Consider the following 20,318-nt stretch of genomic DNA (forward strand, 5'->3'; position numbering starts at 1 on the left):
CCCTGTATAGGTCCTGGGGACCCATAGGGACCTTGTACCACTCTATGACAACCACTTTTAGGAACAGTGGTTTCCCTGTGGTTGAGAGCAGGGTCAGGAAGAGGTTTAACCTTTGTTAATGGGAGTTGACCAGTCATCTGGCTGATGGAGGAGTCTGCTGTCACCGAGCTGTTTCTCGTTCTCCTGTGACCGTCAGTGACGGCAGGTTCCTGGCTTCTTGCTGGTGAAGTGCTGTGTCCTTGCGTTTATGGTGGGAGCCATGGAAAGGTTACGGGACTGTGTGTCGCCTGCCCTGGGCTCCCCGTGTTTTCCTTCAGAGGGTTGCAACCCTCTACCTGGGATGCTCCTGACTGGGGCTGGCCGGTTGTTAAATGACCCATCGAGTTTTCTCCGGGCTCCCTGCCGGCCTGCCAGAATCTGTGCCTCTAAAGTTACTTTATTTAGCAGATAAGGGAAACAAGTATTGTTTTATCTGGGTGCTTTGTCCATTTGAACCCTTAATCTAAAGAGTTTATTTTACAAGAAGTTTGTACATGTTAAGACTAAGATACGATTATTTATCAGTAAGTAGATGTAGCCATCTGGAAAAGGATCCAGAGTGCTGGGAGGCTGTTCTCTCTTGTGGATAGATTCCATGTTAGGTTGTTCCTGACAGGCAGTTGTTCCTGTGTGTGCTTGTGTGTGCAGTGCAAGGGTGTGCGTGTGTGCGCTTATGTGCCCAAATATGTGCATTTGTGTGCGCGAGTGTGTGCATGTGTGTGTGTGTGCATGGGCATGTGCTTGTACATGTATGTGTGTGTGCCCGGGTGTGTGCGTGTGTGTTTACATGTGTGCCTATGTGCCCAGATATGTGCATTTGCGTGCGCGAGTGTGTGCAAGTGTGTGTGTGTGCGCACGGGCATGTGCTCGTACATGTATGCGTGTGTGCCCGGGTATATGCTTGTGTGTGCAAGGGTGTCCTTGTGCACGAGTGTGTGCAGATGTGTTCGTGTGCACAAGCATGTACTTATACACGTGTGCGTGTGTGCATGCAGGTGTGTGGGTGTGTGTGAGCGTGTGCTTGTGTGCTCGAGTGTTTGGGTGAGCGCCCCATCGACCTGGTGGCGCTCGCTGGTGGTGCTGGTGCCTTCATCCCTGTGCCCTTCCACGTCTGCCTGTGGTGCTCCTGAGTAGGTGGAAGGATCCAGGCTCTGCTCAGTGGAGCCTGCATTACTCAGATGTCATGAAACGACTCTCAGAGTACACTGAGATGGTGTTTTATGACTTTCAAGTGTAGAGCCTGTTCTGAAGCTGAAAAATACTCTGTCCCAACAAATTGTGGGACAAACCTTGTCTTCTGCTACGTGACCGTCTATCATAAAATGACGCTCTTATGGAACGTAATTGCTAGACTTTACAGCCCATATTTCATTAAGGATATTTGCTGAAGAAAATAATGCTTGTTAATAAAGCTGGCAATATAAATAAGACTTGGGAAAATCACTCCATCAGAGTTCATTTTTTGATTAAAATTTATTAAAATTTAAATTAATTTTAATTAAGCTCAAATTACCTATTTCATTGAAAATATTTACATTAACAGTTATTTCATGGGCAATTTTTCTGTCTGATACCCTGCCCTGGGGCTTCCTTGGGACTTGCATCCAGTCCGTCAGTTTGGATCGCCCATCCTGTGTTGGTGTCGTCATGGACTCAGGATGAGTCCTGTCCTACTTCTGGGAGGTGTGACTGTCTCAGGAGGGGTAGCTGGGCAAGCACTTCCTGTGTATGTGCTGATCGTAGGCATACAGTGTAAGTGGAATGAATGGACCCCCCGGTAGGTGTTATTTTGGGTCTTTCTTTGATGCGAAATGGCCTTTGAATAGCTAATTCTCCCTCTGTCTCTGGGCCAGAAGGGTTCAGGTGGGTGAATTTCCAGGGGACACCCTCTCCCTGCTCTTTACTTGGATCAGGAAACAGAACGTGACCAACACCCTGGGAGCCCTCTTTTCCTCCTTCCGTTTGCTTCCCTACCACTTACTCCCGAGGACGAATGTCCTGTCCCCTAACGGCACACAGTAGTTCTGCTGCTTCTAGATTGCATGTACATGGAGGCACACAGTGCGTCCTCTGGCGTGTCCGTCTGCTCTTTGCCCAGCGTCGATTGTGTGATACATCTGTGTTGTGCCTGTCATTTGTTCTTGTCTAACTGTTCTGTGATAGGGCAGTGCTGCAATCACATCCGTTCTACTGTTGATGGGCATTTGGGAGGTTTCTGGGCTTTGGCTGTCACGGATAAGGCTGCGTGTTGTCGTCGTATGCATTTCTGTTGGGCATGTACCTAGGAGTGGCTTTGCTGGGGAACAGGTTTGCGAGGGTCTGGCCTCGGTACCTGTCCCTAAGCACTTTCCCATGGTGCCTGTGCATCGACACTCTCTGGGGAGAGCATGAGCGTTCCAGTCCTTCCACAGCCTTGCCAGTGCTTGGTTCTGTGCAGCTTTTCTGTTTTAGCCGTTTGCAGTGTGCCCTCGTGGTGTTACTTGGCATTGCCCTGAGATTACAGAGCCCAGCATTTCTTCATATGGTGATTGACCACTTGGAATCCTCTTTTGTAAAAAAGTATCTGTTCACATCTCATGCCCATTGTTTATTTGGGTTGTCTTTCTCTTAATGATTTTTACGAATGATTTCTGTATTGTGGACACCAGCCCTTTGTTGGATGTGTGCTGGGAAGATTCTCTTCTGCTCTCTGGGTTGCCTTTTCCCTCCTCTGCTGGTCTTTGGATACATGCAAGTTCTTAATTTTGATGCAGTAAAATGTATTATCTTCTTTTCTTTATTGTCAGTTTCTTAAACACTGTTGTTGTTTTTAAATATATTTAAGAAATCTTTGTCTGCCTGCAGATATTTTTCTTTGTTGTCTTTTAGGCTTGTCCTCGCTCTCTGACCTTGAGTCTGCGCTCCATTTCATGCCAATTTCCACGGCGAGATGTCGGGCTCATCTCTGTTTCCATGTGGATCTCCGTGGCCCAGTACTGTTCCCTGAAAGACCCCTCTCCCTGTGGATTTGGAGTGCAGCCTTTGCTGCTCTCATGTTACCGTATTTGTGTTGGTCTCATTCTAGAATGTTTTGTTCCTTATGGTGCCCGTTCTTAGGCCAGCCTTTTAATTACATAGGTTTATAATACATCTTGGTATTTAGTAGTCTAAGTCTTCCGTGTCTGTTTTTCCTCAAGATTACTGTTCCAGGTCCTTTGTACCTCCGTGTAAAATGTACAGTACACTTGTCAATTTTCAGGCAGGTTCTGGTGGGATGGTGACTGAGACTGCACTGAGGGTCACTTAGTCTGGGCACAGGGTGTGCTCTCCCCTTTGTTTAAATCTTAAATCTCACCTCTGATGTTTCCCAGCTTAACGTCCAAAGTTCTCACAAGTCCTCAGGCAGATCTAGGCCTGGACATTTGCCAATACTGGATGCTACTGTAAATGGTATCTTTTTTCAAAGCTTTTCTCTCTCTCTCTCTTTTTTTGTCTGGTATGTAAAAATACAATAGATTTTTGCACATGAGCTTGTGCCCAGCAATCTTGTTAAGTTCACATAGGAATGTTGATAGAGGCTGGTGCATTGTTTGGGCTTTTGGATACTGTCTGTAAATAATGCAGTATCTTTGTCCTCTCCGGCCCTTATGCCCTTCACTTCTTCTTCTGGCTAACGTCTCTGGGATGGTGTTGGGTGGAGCGGTGAGAGGGGTGTCTTGGCTTCATTCCCGACTCGGGCTGATGGTCTGTGTCCTCCGTTCTGCGTTGGGATGCTGTGGGCTGCGCTGCGCCGTGTGGCTCCCGGCTCTGTGTTTGCTTTCGCGAACAGCCTGCTGTTCTCCCACCAGCCTGGCAGGCTGTGGCCACGGCGGGGAGGAGCTCGGACTTTGAGCTGTGGTCATTCTGTGCCCATGTGACGGGGTGCAGAGGATTGTGGCGAGTGAGGAAACATGTCATCCCTGCATGGCCGCATTTCTTTGTGGTCACCTAATACAATTTTTAAGAGAATGTTCCCTTAAGGATTTATAGTTTCTAAGACTTTGACTCTGGGAAGTTTATGGCTTATTCTGTGAAATTAGGTCAGCTAAAATTTTTAAGGGCAGCTGCAGGAGAGAAGAACTATAGGTAATCCTAGATTCAGACGTTTGGTGAAGGAAATATTAGCACACACTTAAACTGTAGTGACGCATTTACTTCCATTTATTCAACATGGGGCAGAAATAAAAATAAAGAAAGAGCTGTCTTTACATAAATGCGTGCTCCGTGTCAGAGACTGCCCAGTACGTGGAGTGCCCATGCCTGTCTTTCTAAAAGGTGCTGTGAGTCAGAATTCCAGAGTCTTCTCCTGCTCACCCTTCCAAATGTGGTCTTTTAATTCATGCCATAAATCAGGAAAGAATGTAGTCGTAAAGCAGTTGTGTCTCAGTCATAATATGTTCAGCGTTTGTTCAGTTTTATCTGAAGTGTATACTTTAGAGACGTACACATTCCAGTTCCAACCGCTCCTCACAAACAGGTTTCAGAAACCCGAGGCTCCTGTCATTTTTGAGATCTCAGCACCGTGTGCTCTGTGTTTTCTTAGAGAGGCAATAATCTATTGGTTAGTGAAGTGTTGCTAGATGTTTACATCGAGATGAAAAGAACCATATTGTGCTTGAATTTTATTTTATTTGAACTGTAAATTCCTGGTCTGTTTTTATATTGTGAATATTGCATTGGGTTGTTCAGGAACCTTCCACCTAGAGAGATGCCCATGGCCCTGGGAAGAAAAGGGGAGAAGTATGGCTGCACAGGTCAGACAACTTTGCTGGGTTCTCCTCTGAGATTGGAGAGGGGGAGGTTGCTTTCATTGTGGAATTGAGGTGTGGTATGCTTTCTTTGCCAGGAGTATAATTGAGTTTCCAGCTGTAAGATGCTCCTTAACGCCTTGATTTTCTCCGCTGTGTCTCAGCACCTGCCTGAAGATATGGCTGTCCCTCACTTAGCCTAGATGTTCTGAGGGCCCAAGGGCTCTGGGTGACCCGTGGCTCTGCCTTCCTCACTTAGTCCCCGGCCGCGCCGAGGTCCCGTGTGTCCCGCAACCGCACGCACTCCTGGATTAACCAGACCTTTGATGTTAGATGTGACCCTTGACTTCTCTTCTAGAGCCTCCGAAGGGCAGAGCACTGTTGCTCTTGTGGTTACCTTTTGACCTCAGCCCCTTTTGAAGTGATTTCTGAGGTGGGTTTAGAACAACTTTTCGGAAGTTCATTCTGTTCAGCACCTTTTTGTTGCGTGCCTACTGTGTGCCCATCCTCAGCTGCCAGCCAGGGAGCCGATGCTACAGTCACCGAGCTTTCGTCGAGCCTGGGGTGGCCGCGGAGGACAGTGGACGGACAAGCAGGCAGATGTGTCAGACAGCAGAGTGATGGGACCAGTGTGTGGGAGGGGTGGGGACTGCCATCCGGGTGCCCAGGAAGGGCACCTCTGGAGAGGAGGAAGCCCCAGAGAGGGAAGACACAGGAATTTCACGGGCCTTGTGCCTGGCTGTTCAGGGCCCCTCCTGTGTGTGTGTGTGTGTGTGTGTGTGTGTGTGTGTCTGTGAGTATTGCTGGTGGCCACCGAGCTGTCTTCCCTGTGGGCCCCTGGAAACTTCAGCGAATGCAGCCTTACTCCAGCCCAGGAATGTCACAGGGGCTGGCCCAGGGCCATGCAGCTCACGGTGGCCTTGCCGGGCGGACGGGCTCAGGCCTCCCGCCCAGCGCTTCCTTCCACGCCGGTATAGTGGTGCTAAAGGACAGATGTGTCTTGCTGGTTTTCGTGGAACTCGTGGCCGGGCCAGCCAATGTGCTATCACAAACCGGCTGGAGCCACACCGGTGGAATCCTGTGATGGGGAGGTGGGCAGCTGGGAGGATCCTGTAGTCCTGGTCGTAGGGAGCCACGGTCTGATCCCCATTCCCCTGTGGTTCTTCGTGGCATCTGCTGCCCAGTCCCTCACTTCCTCTGGTAACAGCATGTCAGGTTCCCTCTGGGGAGCGACCCCTTTCCCGTTAGATTGACTTTAGTGGGGCTGCCGGTCAAGGTGTCCTGCCTTGCCCTGGGCAAGCGGACTCATGCTGCCCAGCAGCTGGGGGCTCCTGGGAAGGGGAGTCTCAGACAACGGTCCTATGGGCACTGTCCGTCACTTCCTGTTTCCGGGTGCCCACCCAGTTCTCCAGTACCCAGTTTCCTTCACTTGCCTGGATCACCAGGTGCATTTTTGTTGCACGCAACCATGAGCCTCTGACAGAGAGAGAGAGCACACGCAGGAGGAGCCGCAGGCAGAGGGAGAGGCAGACTCCCCGCTGAGCAGGGAGCCCGATGCGGGACTCAACCCCAGGACCCTGGAATCAGGACCCAAGCCAAACGCAGATGCTTAATGACTGAGCCCTCCGGGCGCCCCTGACACCTCCCTTTCTAATGTGGGCATTCAATCCCCCTCTAAGTACTGCAGATTCCGGTAGGTCAGGAATGCTTTCTGATTTCCTCTCGGACCCATGAAGTGTATTATTTGATTTCTGATTATTTGGAATTTTCCAGCTATCTTTCTGTTTTTGATATCTAATTTCAATTTTGTCAGAGAACATGCTTTGTATATTTGACTTGTCTCCTTTTAAATTTACGGAGACTTGTTTTATGGCCCCAACGCTGGGCTGTCTCGGAAGGTGTTCTGTGTGCATTTTCAAAACCATGTGAGGAGCGAGTGTTCTGCTCTTGTTGATGGTGCCCTGTCAGCGCCATTGTGGTCTAGTCCTCTCTGATTTTCCGTCTGTTTGCTCTAACAGTTACTAAGAACAGAGTTGAAATTTCTAGCTATAATTGTAGATTTGTCCGTTTTTCCTAGCATTTTCATTAATTTTTGTTTCGTGTACAAAGCTCTGTTATCAGGTGCATAAACATTTGAGTTGTGTCCTCTTTATTGTTATGAAATGTCCTTCTTTATCCCTGATGCTATTCCTTCTTTAAAATTTACTTCGTCTGATACTAATGTAACTGTCATGGCTTTCTTTTGAGTAGTATTTCCATAATTTATCTTTTTCCATCTTTTACCTTTAACCTATTTGTATTTTTTTTAAAAGACTTTATTTATTTGAGAGAGAGAGAGATTGTGAGAGAGAATGCGAGAGGGGGAGGGTCGGGGGAGGGGCAGAGGGAGAAGCAGACTCCCCACTGAGCAGGGAGCCCCATACTGGGACTTGATTCCAGGACCCTGGAGTCATGACCTGAGCCGAAGGCAGACACATAACGACTGAGCCACCCAGGGGCCCCCACCTATTTGTATTTTTATACTTGAAGTGGGTTCCTTCTAGGCACCGTAGTGGGTGTGTAATGCTTGGGGAAGCTTTGTTTCAGTTTATAGTGCAGGACCTCTTCTCTCCAAGCCATGTTCAGTCCTACCTCTAGGACCGTGTTGTTTCCCCGTCTTCATTCCCATTCCCGTGGGTTAGGAACTTGCTCAAGGTCACGTGCTAAAATGGCAATCTGAGATTCAGACCCAGAGCCTGGGACCCTGGCAGTTTTGGCTTTCGTGCTTGTGCTCTTGGGCATTCTGCTGTCCTGCGAGCCAGCAGCTGGCTGGACATTTGTGGTAAGGCCTCTCTGGGGTCATTTCAAGACCTGGGGCACAGAGTCTGCTGATAGACTCGGTGTGGCCGAAGCCAGAGAAACCGGGCCGAATGATGGGGTCAGTGGTTCACCTGAGAGCACAAAGGAAACCCTCCTTCCCCACCATCTCCTGGGACTTGTAGTGTCACCCTCTGAACCCGCCAGGATGCTGGGCAACTGTCTCTGTGGCACATGGAGCTGCTTTTCAAGCCGTGTGCTTCTGTGCTCCTGGTGTATTCCTCATTGCTCTTGATAGTCCAGAAGGCGTTGGTCTGTGTAGACATGGTATGGCTCTAATGAGAGGATTGTGAGATGTGGGGGCACATTGTTTTCTGGAACCTTCAAGTTCATACGGCGTCAGGAAAACTGGTACGGGCGCAGTCAGGAAGAGCTCACGGTGCAGTGCATACCGGGTGTTAGGAGTTGAGTTGTGTCATCGTGTTCCCCCTCCCCCAGAAGATACGTTAGAGTCCGAGCCCCCAGGACCTCAGAATGAGACCTTATTTGGACGTAGGGTTGTTGCAGATGTCATTAGTTAGGATGAAGTGATATTGGGTGGGTCGAGCCCCTCATCCAGGATGACTGGTGTTCTTAGAAGAGCATGGCCGTGTGAAGGCAGAGATGCAAGGAGAAGCCATGTGGTGGTGCAGGCAGTGTGCCAAGGAGTGTCAGAGATTGCCAGTAACCACCAGAAGCTGGGAAGAGGCAGGAAGGGTTTCTCTACAGGTTTCAGAGGGTGAATGTCCTCGCCGATGCTTGATTGCAGACTTGTGAAACTCCCATGCCTCCAGAACCAGGAACATAAATTTCTGGTGTTCTAAGCCACCTGGTCTGTGGTGTGGTGCTACAGCAGCCCTAGGACGTGAGACCACTTCGTATACATTCTGTCCTGTGACAAAACACGCTTTCATAACACGAGCTAGCCCACGGGCTGCTGGTGGAGGGGAGAAGGAGTCCACAGTGTGGAGGTGGAGCTGGGCCATACTTGATTTTTTCCTATACGTGGATGCTTTCTGTGAGTGAGGGACAGGATTTGCACACGAAGGACTCTCAGACTGAGCGTGATAATCCGCGGAGGAATGTCATGCTGTTCGCATATGCGTGCATGCGTTCCCGCCTCGGCTCTGCCTCCTGCTTGGCCACGTGCGCTGTCCCACGGTTTTCTCCATCCTAACATTTCGCCCCCAATTCTACAACTCTGAGGCTTCCCTTCTTCCTTTTGTTCTCCATTCTAAAACCGCTGCTGCAGTAAAATCCTACGTTTGCAGGACTTTTTATTTATTAGGAAGTTTATGTGTCTTTTTACAAACACTGTGGTCATGTTTTTATTAGTGTTGTTATTGATCTCTGTGCTGTCCTGGTTATTAAATTGCAGTTTTGAATGGTCCACTCCAACCTTATTTTTTTTCAGAAGCCCTGGTATTTTTAGGATAGTTTCGCAGAGTGTGAGGTTCTTGTAGACACATGGATGGTAGCATAGCAGAAACTTCTGTTTTCTGTTTAATCTGCAGTGGGGAAGAGAGTCCGTGTCGGTCTGGCAAGACCGTACTAGGTCAGGGCCTGCTGGGCGCTGGGCTGGGGACTGTGCATTTCAGCTGCCAGCGGTGTAGCTCTGAGAAGCAGATTTTGGCCAGCGTTACAGGGACACAGGATGGGGTAGGAGCAAGTACACACGGTCTTTTGGCAAAACTCAGGTCTGGACCGGAGCTATTCTTATTTGAGGATGAATGAACAGAAAATCCCCACATGGGGTCTCCCAGAATGTGGTGAAAAGGGAAATACCTGGAAACATAGAAGACAAATATACCTCTGAAAGTGGTCACAGTCAGAGTCAGAAAAGAGACATTTCAGAAGACCTCAGTGGGGAGAAGACATGGCTCAGTGGCCGGGTGAGGAAGAGGGGTGCGCTGAGTGGAGAAGATAAAGGACTGAGTTGTAAAGGGAAACGGTTGAAAATGGGGAGTCTGAGGTTTAGTTAAAATCTGTCTTAGAGGCCATAAGGAATCAAACTGATATCGTGGAAAATAGCCGTGCTGTGGAGAACATACTTGAGAAGACGCCCAGGAATGTGGAGTAAACAGCAGATGTGCCCGTGGCGAGAGAGGCCAGGGCTGAGGGGGACGCCAGCCAGCTAGGAGAGGGGTCTCTGAGGAAGCCAGAACAAGTTCCCCCAAAGTAGTAATCCAGGCCTGATTGAAGAGCATTCTCCTGAGCAGAAAAGAGACCTGTATGTATTGAAAGGTTCATGTTTGGCACAAAATAAACGAAAAGAGACTCTTATACCTTCTGACAACATTTTTGAATTTCAACATGAAAGAAAAACAGTCTCGCAGAATCCAGACAGAAGAAAATGGCAGTAGTGGCATCATCCAAGTTCAGTCCCCAGAAGTCCCCTAGGGAGGAGATAGATGTGGGGTTTTGTGCACTGCCAAGGGTGGGGCCGGGCCTAAAGGTTTCAAGGGAGAAGAAGTATTTGTGTTCTCAGATTTTTATACCCAGCCAAGCTGAGACCTGCGTGTGAAGGGTACAGAGCCATCTGAGATTTGCAAAATAAACTATTTACATTGTCTTTGAGACAGTGGAGTTTCTTTCTGGCCAAGGGGTGAATGAAAAGTCTGAACTTGAGGTAGATGTCACTGTGTTTCCTAAGGAAACAACCAGATACAGAACAAGATTGTGAGGGTATCAATCACAGAGTTAAAGATGACGTGTCGTGGAAACCAGGAGATGGCTCGCCTTTGGACAACAGTCCTTTTCGTGACGGACTGGTTAGGGTTCTCTGAGTACAAGCAATAGGCAAAGAAAGGGTCCTTGAATAATTTAATCAAGAATAGGAATCTGTCCCATCATTAAAGGAGGAGATGACAGGCCTCAGAGGAGCCTTGAGCCAGGGTCAGTAGGAGGTTTTCCATAGTTACCACATTCTCAGTTTGTTTCCACATTCTGATGGTGAGATCACAGGCGAGGGTGTGAGAATTCATCCATGATGCCTCCACACACAGGCCAACCCCTGCTGGTAGGAGTTCTCGTGCTCGTCTCCGGGCGGCTGTGTTCCGTGGAGGAGACTGGTCTCGGGAGTGGGTTTGATGAGCTGGGCGTGCATCACAGACTGGGGTGGGGAGGAGCAGCCTCTCGGAGGGAGGGGGCGGGCGTCTCGGCCCCGAACGGACTAGGCAGCAGCCTTGGAGCAGCGGTGTGCCCGGGAGTGCTGAGTGATGTGGGGACACTCCCGGCTGTAGTGTCAGCCCAGAGCTGGTGGTGTGCACGGGCAAAGGGCAGAGAAGAACAGCAAGGAGACAGGTCCTAACCTTCCAGGTGCTGGCCTTGGGTGCCAGCATCGTGGTTGACTTGACACACTTAGCCGCTATGAGCACGGATTACTGTTAGAGTCAGACACTGGAAATCAGCCGGGAAGGTGGTAATCATGAAGACGGAAACATGGCGGGGGTGAGGAGGGAACTACTCAGGGGGCAGTGGCCCGTGCAGAGCCGAGTGTGGACTGTGGGACCGCAGCGCCGTGAAGGACGGATGTCTGGGTGAGGGGCCGGGCGGGTGCGTGGTGGGAGTGGGCTGGCGCTGGTCGTGCCAAGGCTGAGCGCTGCTGCTCTGGGACGTGTCTTCACACCTGTTTACTAACAAAACCCCCAGGTGGCTTGGGTCAGCAGAACAGATTCCACACAGGATGGTTTTTCCACCCATGATAGATCAGCGTGAACATGTACGTTGTTTCCCTAGTTAGACGTTGCCGTCTGCGAGAGCCCTCACCCCTTCGCTGACGCTGCTCTTCCTTCTCTAACCACGCAGGTCACCTCCTGAGAGCCCGTGGAAGACCCCTGCCCACCTCTTGGATGACTCGGCCTGCGAGACGTGGTCAGCAAGACTGGGAGTTTCTGCCGCTGCGCGCCAGCACTCCTTGCGGCTGTACTTGTATGTGTCCCTGGAACTTGGGGGCTCTTTGGAGCTGTCGTTTACGTGGAACTTGTGAGCCATTTTGAACCGCTTAAAGGAGTAGACGCTGCTAGCAATGAGCTCCCAAAGCCATCCAGGTAAGGCGAGGCCCGGTGCTCTCTTGGCAGACAGCAGGGCTCTCCTTTAGAAGCTGAGCTCACGTGACCGCGCTGGCTCACTGCGTGGCCACGGTCGGTGTGTGACTGCCCAGTGCAGGGCAGATTGTGGATTCTTCATCTCGGGAGTTTGGGGTCATGTCTTTGGCGTTGATTTGCACACAGCCAGAGTGGCATGTGGTTTCCATTGATGCCAGGAGAGGAGACTTGTACTTAGCAAGGTGACGTTTAGGTCAGTCTCTGACTTGGAAAGTTAATTCCTTGTTCAGTTTCTTTGTTTTTGGGGGGTCTTTGTGGAGTGGGGTGCTTCTGTGATGGGGCCTCTGGGCTGAGTCTGAGAGGTAGCATCCCCCTCTGTACCTGCCTCGGTGGCCACAGGAGTCGCTCCTGGGGTCATGCTTTGTATTAGGCACCTCATGAAGATCCTGGCCTGCTCCTGGGCTTCCCAGTTCCCTAAAAGGCTCAGATCTGGAGAGAAGAATTGATGTGCCTAAGGTCACAGAGCTAGTAAGTGGCCAAATGGATTAGAAAGCACATTTGTGGGGTCTTAGTTTCAGAAGGGTGCCACGGGCACGTGCATTCATCTCCTTGCAAAGCCACAGTGCGGATGCCTGGTTAAAGTCTTGAGTGCTGCCTTGTCCTGCCTAATGGGACCTGCCTGGGGTACAACCAGCACTGTCTGCCGCCCGCTGTGGACTCTTCCAGTGCAACATGGTCTTGACGAGTGCTCAGAGAGCAGCTCTGTCCTGCATCCACGTGGGGGGGGGGCGGTGGTGGGTAACTCAGGCAGGGGTGACGCGTCCCGGTGGCACCCGCATCTCTGCGAGAGAGCCTCGGGGCCTGGCCCGGTAATGTGGAGATAGAGGTTTAGGGTCTGGGTCTTTCCCTTTGGGATTGCTCCAGAACATTCTCACACCTTCCTTTGGCTCTGATCAGAGTTGTCAGAAGCTCCAGAGAGCAGGATTCCTGGTTATATTTAGATATGAAAGCTTTATTGATTTAAATTGTTCATGTATTGATTGATAACAAAGCATGAAACAAGATTAAGCAGTCTGGATCGAAGTGCGTTAAGTAGACACTGAGCGGTGCCCAGCTCTCCTTGCCGCTCAGAGCACGCCGCTGCTGTCGAGTTGGGGGGTGTGCCTCGTTCCTGTGTGTAAACATCGAGGGGCGTGCGTGCAAACATGGGAATAGAATGTTATCATTCCATATGTGGGGTTCTGTGTTCTCTGTTTTTTTTCCATTGTAATGTATTACGAGTGTCTTTTGATGTCGGTGCGTATATAAATTTCACTTATTTTTGATAGCTTGTAGATGGGTGTTTATGTGGTTGCAGTACTGTTTACGACAGCCCCCAATCGGCATCCAACAGTCACTGTTCCTGTTCTGTACACACACTTCTGCAAGTATCTCCGTTGGACCAATTCCAGGAAGTAGAATTCCTGGGTTAGGGGGCATGAACGTCAGGTCCACTCTCACGTTGCTCCAGAAACGGTCTCAATTTACCTTCTCAGTTACAGGTTATGAGCGTACAGAATTTTCTCCGTTTGCCCCAGCGCTGGGTGGATGCAGTCCATTTCGTTGTTGTCAGTGTGCAAGGGGAAAATGGTGGTTTGAATTTACATCACTGTGCACACAGGAGTGCACGTTTTTGTATAGACGTAGCCAAATGTGGTCCATGCCACCCACACATTTGGGAAGAATGCTCTTTTGTTCCTGTTTTCGTGTCTGAAGAAGTCTATATGTGCACAGAGTTTCCTTATTCACAGATACCGTGTACTTACACGCGTGTCTTCTCTGTGTTGTTGACCTGCACACACTAGCTGCACTGACTCACGGAAGTCAGTCTCGTCTGTTTTGTGCCTGATTTCTACAAAAACGTGCAATATTCTTTTCACATGACTGATCATTTTCTGCTTTATATATTTCAGTGTGTTTTTCTGCACTTAAAAATTGATGACTGTATCTCTTGGTAGCTCAGTCCTCTTAACAGAATATATAGAATTTTTCTTCATTTAATGTTTCTTTGCCCAAAAGTTTATTATGTCTTTTAAAAGCAGTCTTGCCCTTGGCTTCTTTAGCTGATCAGCGTGTCTCCACACACTCAACTTAACCTTCCAGGTTGTCTTTCCGAGAGCCTTTGCCTTTTATGTGGCGGATTTGCCCACTGATGTTTGTTGCGGTCGCCGTCCTAGCTGACTGTGTGTTTTTCCCCACGCTGACCCCTGCCGTCTCTGTCCCTCTCAGTGGGTCAGAGTCTCCAGAGGTGGGGAGCTGGCATGGGGCTGCCGTCGCCTTATGAGCCCGAGCCTCACCCGTGCTGTGTCGGTATGGACGTGTGTCATGGCGTGTGGTGGGCCTGAAGCCCCCGGGCGTTCCCCCTTCTCCCTGCGCATGGGTCTCCTCAGGGACCTGCCCTCCCCCCAGAGCAGCCCCACACAGACGGGCACACCTGTGGCCCCTCAGCGGCCCGGCTGCTGCCTTCTGGCCCCATGGCGGGCTGTGAGTCCGGCTGAGCTGTGGCTCGCCTTCCTTCCTGAGGCCACGGCCCCCCCAGGTGAGGGGCTGCTTGCTAGTGGTTGGTTTCCCATCACTTCGATCCCCTGGGATTTGTATTTTCTAGGAAGTTCCCCCAAATTTTTGTCTGTTGATGCTGCCATTTTCCCATTGTCTAGTTTTACCATAAATCCTTCCATTTTTTTATTTATGTCATTTTTAGTGGATTTCTGGGAGGAAGGGAAGTAATAGTTGTTCAGTTTGCTCTTTTGAATGGGAAACTTGTAGGTGTCCTTTGTCACTTTTCTCGAACCAAGGGGACGAGTCCTGTTTGTGTGCCAGCACTGTTCGCTCGTGCAGTTTTCAGTGTCCCTGGCTGGGTGCCTGCTTTCCTTGTCTCCTTGTCTCCTGGCTGTCCCTGCTCTGCCATGCTCCCGTGGGGCCGTGCGGTGCACCCCGCCAGGCTGGGGAGAGCCCAGTTCCGTGTGGTCCCTCCTCTCGTACTTGGCAGCGTAAGTTGGCTTTACCCAGATGATAAAATGACCTTTTTGTTTGATGCGTATAATTTTTCTCTTCCCTGTTTTTCTTTAAAACTCCCTCTGGTGTTGGGTGAGGTATGCATTATGATTTTATTGCTGTGCTTTCTGAACTTTGCCAGAGCCAGGCCCTGGTTCTCTGACGTAAAACTGTTAGCTGTTGGGGTTTTATTGCTCTGAATAACTATTCCTAATGATGTGAGCAGCCTGGGGAAAGGCCTGGGTAATCCAGCCTACGAGAACTCCTCTTGGATAGTAAGAAGAATGAGAGCAGGTACTGAAATATTAGGCTTCTTGCCTAACCCAGCACTCTAAACTTTTCCCCGCTGGGGATGTGCCGAAACAGGTCAAGATGGGCCTATTGGGACATAGGGCGTCTTGCTCTGGAGGGACGTCCCCGGTACAAGACTGATGGAGGATGGACACGCGTGTGGACCTCCTAGCAGGACAAGCAAAGGCTCCCTTCTTCCTCTGCCCTCCTTGTAAATCCCAGAGAGCCCGCAGTGGAGTCTCGAGGACTCGTGTGAGGACTTGTGTGTGGTCTTCCAAACCGTGTTCTTGCTGGAAAACCGGTTGAGCTGGCCTGGAGTGGAGTCACTCAAGTGTCCTATCTCTCCCTGTATCTTTGTGAGAGGGTGTATGGTGTTGAGTTAAAAGCAGGAGAACTATTTTGAGGAAAACTTGTGTATTTAAGATCAGTATTTCAGTTTGGACCTTCTCTGATTTCTTAATATTTTGTTCAGTGTGAAATAGCCCATGCACATAAAAGCAGCTAAAAAGTCTGTGTTAACAATAACTTAGTGATTAGTGAGTTTCGACATAGTCTGATTTCTTCAAACCGTCGTAGAGTTTGAACCCTGGAAGTCTCCTGGGGCAAGGCTGCGCCTCTGGCTAGGCTGAGCTGGGGCTCCGGGCTTCCTTCGTCTGGACGCTCTGCTCTTCCTCTGTTTGACCCTGAGTCTGTTTGTTTCAGTTTGGCTGCCAAGGTTGTTATGTTTTAATATAGAAATTGTCTCAGAAAGGAACATTTGTATGTCATTTAAATCATGCTTTGCAGTGATTGAATGTCTCAGGAATATTCCACAGTTTTAAGGGGGAGGAAATGAATTTTGAGGACATGTCATTAACACAGGGAAGACATTGGTTTGGAGCTGCTGGTGCAGGCGGGCTGTGGACCCCGAGCAAGGGTCTGGGCCGCAAGTGGCGGAAGGAGAACTGGGGAGCCGGGAGTGGCCTTGCACGAGGCCTGGGCAGGCCCCGGCTCAGGCTGTCAGGAGGGGTACGCTGTGCAGCCAGCAGGTGCAGCTGGCCGGCCGGAGTCCTGCAGCTTAGGTGAGGGGACAGAGCCTGGGTTCTTGGCCGCCAGAGGACGGGAGCAGCCAGTGATAGCTGCAGGCCAGCTGCTTCAGGACCTTCTGGGAAGGTGTGAGGGAGCCCCCAGTGGCTGATGGATGGGGGCAGGCTGGGGGGTAGTTCGGGGGGGGGGGGCTGCAAGACTGAGCCCCGAGGACACGGGCTGGGGGCGCTGGGGGAGTAGTAGACCAGGTCCCAACGCCCTGCCTAATGCAAGTGTTTCGGGGGAGGGGTGGGGGGCAGGCAGGAATTGCCTCCCCGGCTCCAGCTGAGGTTTGGATGGAAGATACTCGCGCCTCTTGCATTTGCCTGCCGTCTATAGGAACGCCTTCCGAAGAGCCCGGTGTGGCTCCCGTCTGCTGCGGAGGCCCGCCAGGCGTTCTCGGAGCGCCCGGCGCGAGAACATTTGCAGCTCTTGAACCGTCACCATCCCGGTCCCCCATGCTGTCATTATCTGCGATCTCAATCAGTCAAGGTTTGTTCTGGAAATGATGGAGACATAACGACTTCTTTTTCAACCTACTTTTTTTTTCCTTTTTTTTAATCCTCAAATTGTGTTTTGTCTTTTAAAAATCACGAATACTCAGTCGTTATGAAGAGCTTGGAAAATTCACTGTCAATGGAGCATTGATGGTTTGTTTTGGCAATTCTCTGAAAATTCTTATACAGTATGTGGAACATTTGCATTTATGTCCTTTTTTTCAAAGCCACCATTGTAGAAATGCAAATTTCTGAGTTCTGAGATGCTGAATGTTGGATGATTAATGATATTGAAATTTAAGAATGAACTCGCAGTGTGTATTTGACATAGAAAACCCAGTGCGAGAATGATTAGAAGCCATTGAGCATAGCGCGGCAGTGGAACAGAAAGGCCTTCATTGACGCGCCCGGCGGCGGGGGCAGGTCCGCCGCGGACAGGTGTGGAGATGTGCGGCCACCTCCAGACGTAGGCTGGGCTCTGCTTAACTGTAGATGTTGAAAACTTGTAATAGTGACAGATCCATGTTGGCTCCAAGCCAAGAGGCGCCGTGCACTCAGGATGCCAGAGTGAACAGCATGCTCGTTCTGAGTCATGGTTTGCACCTGTCGCATTTGGGTTGCATGATGACCCTGTGAAGCGGGCTAGCACACCATGATTCCTGTTTTGTAGATGAGGAAACCGGTGCTGACTGCTGCCGGGTGCGTAGCTTCATGTCAGGCAGCTAATTGGAGGCCAGCCTGGAACAAGAATTGGTTCCCTGCCCTTGGGGGGTGTGTGTGCCCTGTGCTGGCAGACGCTGGGTGCACTGGACTGTGTCCGGAGGTGATCCAGCTGACCTGCTTGGAGCTTCCAGGCCCTGTAGTGTGGTTCATGGGATGAGAGGAGGTGGGCGGGGGCATGCCCCATCCCGCGAAGGGATGTGTGAGGTCAGGACAGGGAAGCCAGGTCAGAAAGCAGGGCAGGAGCTCACTTGCCCAGGTGGGGCACTGGGGGCTGGGCCCAGGGGCCTGGAGGTGGGAGCTTGGCGTGGCGGAGAGGGAGACTACAAGCAGAGAGGTAGGTGTGGGGTACTGGCTCTGGGGTAGGACGGGTGACATGGTTCTAATTCCCTTGGTTCCAAGACCCTGTAGGTGCCGAGAAGGGGTTGTGGGTCTGAGTCTCCTGCTCCTTTGTGCTGTGCCCTCTCCTGGGACACACGCTTGGTGTTCCATTGTTTTAAATGAGCGTTGTTTCCGTGGTTGCTTTGGTGCCGCTTGCCATGTGACTTGGGAATATTTCTGGACTTACTCTGAACTTCTCTTTGCCAATTCTTGGACTGGAAGCTGACTGGGTGATTGGCAGACCTGGTTAATTTGGGAGATTTGAGTTCAAACTTTTCATTTTGTTTCTACTTAAGAGTCTTTTATTTGCTTATTTCATGAGAACATGATAAAAAGTAGTCACTTTTAGGAAAATAACGATTAAGAAAAAATTAAATCTAAAAATCAAACTTTTAGGAGCATATCTGGCTTTGTGTTTTTAAATCGGTTTGCTCTTAGCCACTTAGTAAGATACTGGGCATATTGGCTTTTAAGGAGTGATAAGCAGTGTATGATGAAAAGAAGCCTTATGTTAGTTCCATATTGGCCCCTCCTTTCATTCCCCTTTCTAGAACACAAATAGGAAAGATAAATTGTGCCTCTCGCGGATCGAGGGCACCAGCTGATGGGAGCTTGGTCCTGGGGCGAGCAGCCCACGCAGGGCGGGGAGCGAGGCGGCTGCTCCCCAGGAAGGCTGCACTGGGTTCGAGGCTTGGGTCATCTTTTAGGGTCGTAAACCCAGATGTTCTAGGGTGGCCTTTGCCCTGTTGGACTTCAGGCTCCCTGTCACCCTTGGTCCTTATCACCCCCTCCTCCGCCCAGTGTTCTGCTGCTGTCCCTTGAGTGCGATGATCCTGACTTGGAACATTCCGTGCTGAAATGCAACTTCAGAGCTTTGGGGATTTTAATGTGAAAACCATCGTGCCATGTTACAACCATTTCCTCACTTTTGCTAATAGTGCTTCCTTTTGAAAGGTAGTAGGTGAGGCTTGCTGAAAAATGATACGGTTTTTAAAATAAAATACATAGTTGTCTTATATTTACTTGTTCCATTTCAGATAGCATTTGTAAAGAAGTATGGAAGGTTCGTTTAAGCCCCTTGATGTTAAGTATGTGTTCGTCTCTAATGGGGGAGTGTTTTCGCACAGAACTACCTTCCACAGCCCAGAGGAGCTCCTCCTCTCAGTGCCCACTGTCCATGTGTTGAGGATTCCTTGTCCTTGCTGAGCCTTTCCCGGGGAACTTTTGCGGTTGGTGGCAGCTGTTCACTTTTGACAATCTTTAACTCTTCGGCCATGTGTTAGAAGGTCGCTCTGTAAGACCTGGTTGTTGAGGGCTGAAGCCCAGAGGAAACCTTGCATTGTAGGAGCTGAAGATTCTGTTGTGATTTGTTTGCATTTGTGGCCACAGTTTATTCCTTTCAAAATGGATACGAATTTTCCTAGGAAATCCTTTGTAGAAATTGGCCTTTTATTAAAACTGTGTTTCTTATCGACTTGTTGGTTCAGTGGGATCTGTGAAATGCTGTTGGAGTCCCAGAGAATTCCATGGGTCTGCTGTCAGCTCACGGAGGTTTTCTAGACACTGTATGAAGAGCCCTTTCTAACCCGCTCGCACCGCTGCGGTGTGGGCGCGTGGAGCAGAAATTCTCCCTTCGGAGTACAGCAGCGTGTGCAGACTTCTCGACGCTCCTCGTGTTTAGCTCATGTTGATTTAACCCAGACCAGGGCTGCCTGGCTGATTCGAAAGCCCCATCTCCCCACCATGGTCTGATATACAGAATGCAAACCTGCTCGCCATTCTTTTGTGCTTGAAAAGCTGTGGGGCCCAGTGCTGTCTTCGCCTGAATGCCTGCGGTGGCCTCGTGGCCACGCAAGGGAGGCGCTCTTCATCCCGGGTCCCCCGCGTGTGCCCCCATGGCGCCGGCTGCTTCAGTGCCGTCTCACAGACAGGATCAGGGGAGCGGGGCAAGGTGGGGTTAATTGATTCTTTCTTCGGTACTGGTAGACAGAAAGAGTTTTTAGAAAGTTTGAGAAGGCATTGGGGGAGCTGAACACATGGGAAGCAGAGATTCTCACTGGGAACAAACTGTCTGTCTGCTCTGACATCTTTCTGTGATTGGTCCCTTCTGTTCCTCCCCAGCCATCAGGAGCACCTTGTATGACATTGTTTCTCCTAGCAGCGTGGAAGGGTAGGTGGGACTGTGTCCACACGAGCACGTGAGGGGCACAGGTCAGCCTCTCTGTGGCCGGTCCAGCCCCGGTTCTTGGCAGGGCTGGGGGTGTCCTGGATGTGAGGGGGTGGCAGCGCCTGGCAGGTGACAAGCCACTGCCCGGAGCCTGGACACCGCATGTCCTGGACAGCTGCAGAGACCGTCCTAGCTCAGCGCTGCTGGAGAGGAAGACACTGGGGGGCAGGGGGGCTTCCCCCTCTTGCAGGTTCCCAGCCTCTTCATGACCCATCCTGGGCATTGGCTGGCACCTCTGTGGGGATCAGACTCACGCAGCCTGGCGGCCCTGGCTGATGTAGACGTGCCTTTCTTTGCCCTTGGCTGGGCTTTCCCTGAGCTCTCCGAGAGGCCGCAGGACTTGGTGCAGGAGAACCACCAGCTGGGGTGTTTGTGTTTGTAGGTTTCCTCTGTCTTCTGATCGTACGTGGCTCCTGTT

The 20,318-nt window shown here is 50.5% G+C and overlaps 1 protein-coding gene across 1 annotated transcript in view; it reads left to right on the forward strand.

Annotated features, from left to right (window-relative positions):
• Positions 1–20,318, forward strand: part of HDAC4 (histone deacetylase 4) — a 277,804-nt gene that overhangs the window by 23,196 nt on the left and 234,290 nt on the right. The window contains exon 2 of the mRNA XM_040638418.1: positions 11,448–11,689. Coding sequence (XP_040494352.1) covers positions 11,668–11,689 — 22 coding nt within the window. The 5' untranslated portion in view covers positions 11,448–11,667. The remainder of the gene's footprint in view (positions 1–11,447; positions 11,690–20,318) is intronic.

The sequence above is a fragment of the Ursus maritimus genome, unplaced genomic scaffold, assembly GCF_017311325.1.
Source record: "Ursus maritimus isolate PB19 unplaced genomic scaffold, ASM1731132v1 scaffold_1, whole genome shotgun sequence".
Taxonomy (NCBI): Eukaryota; Metazoa; Chordata; class Mammalia; order Carnivora; family Ursidae; genus Ursus; species Ursus maritimus.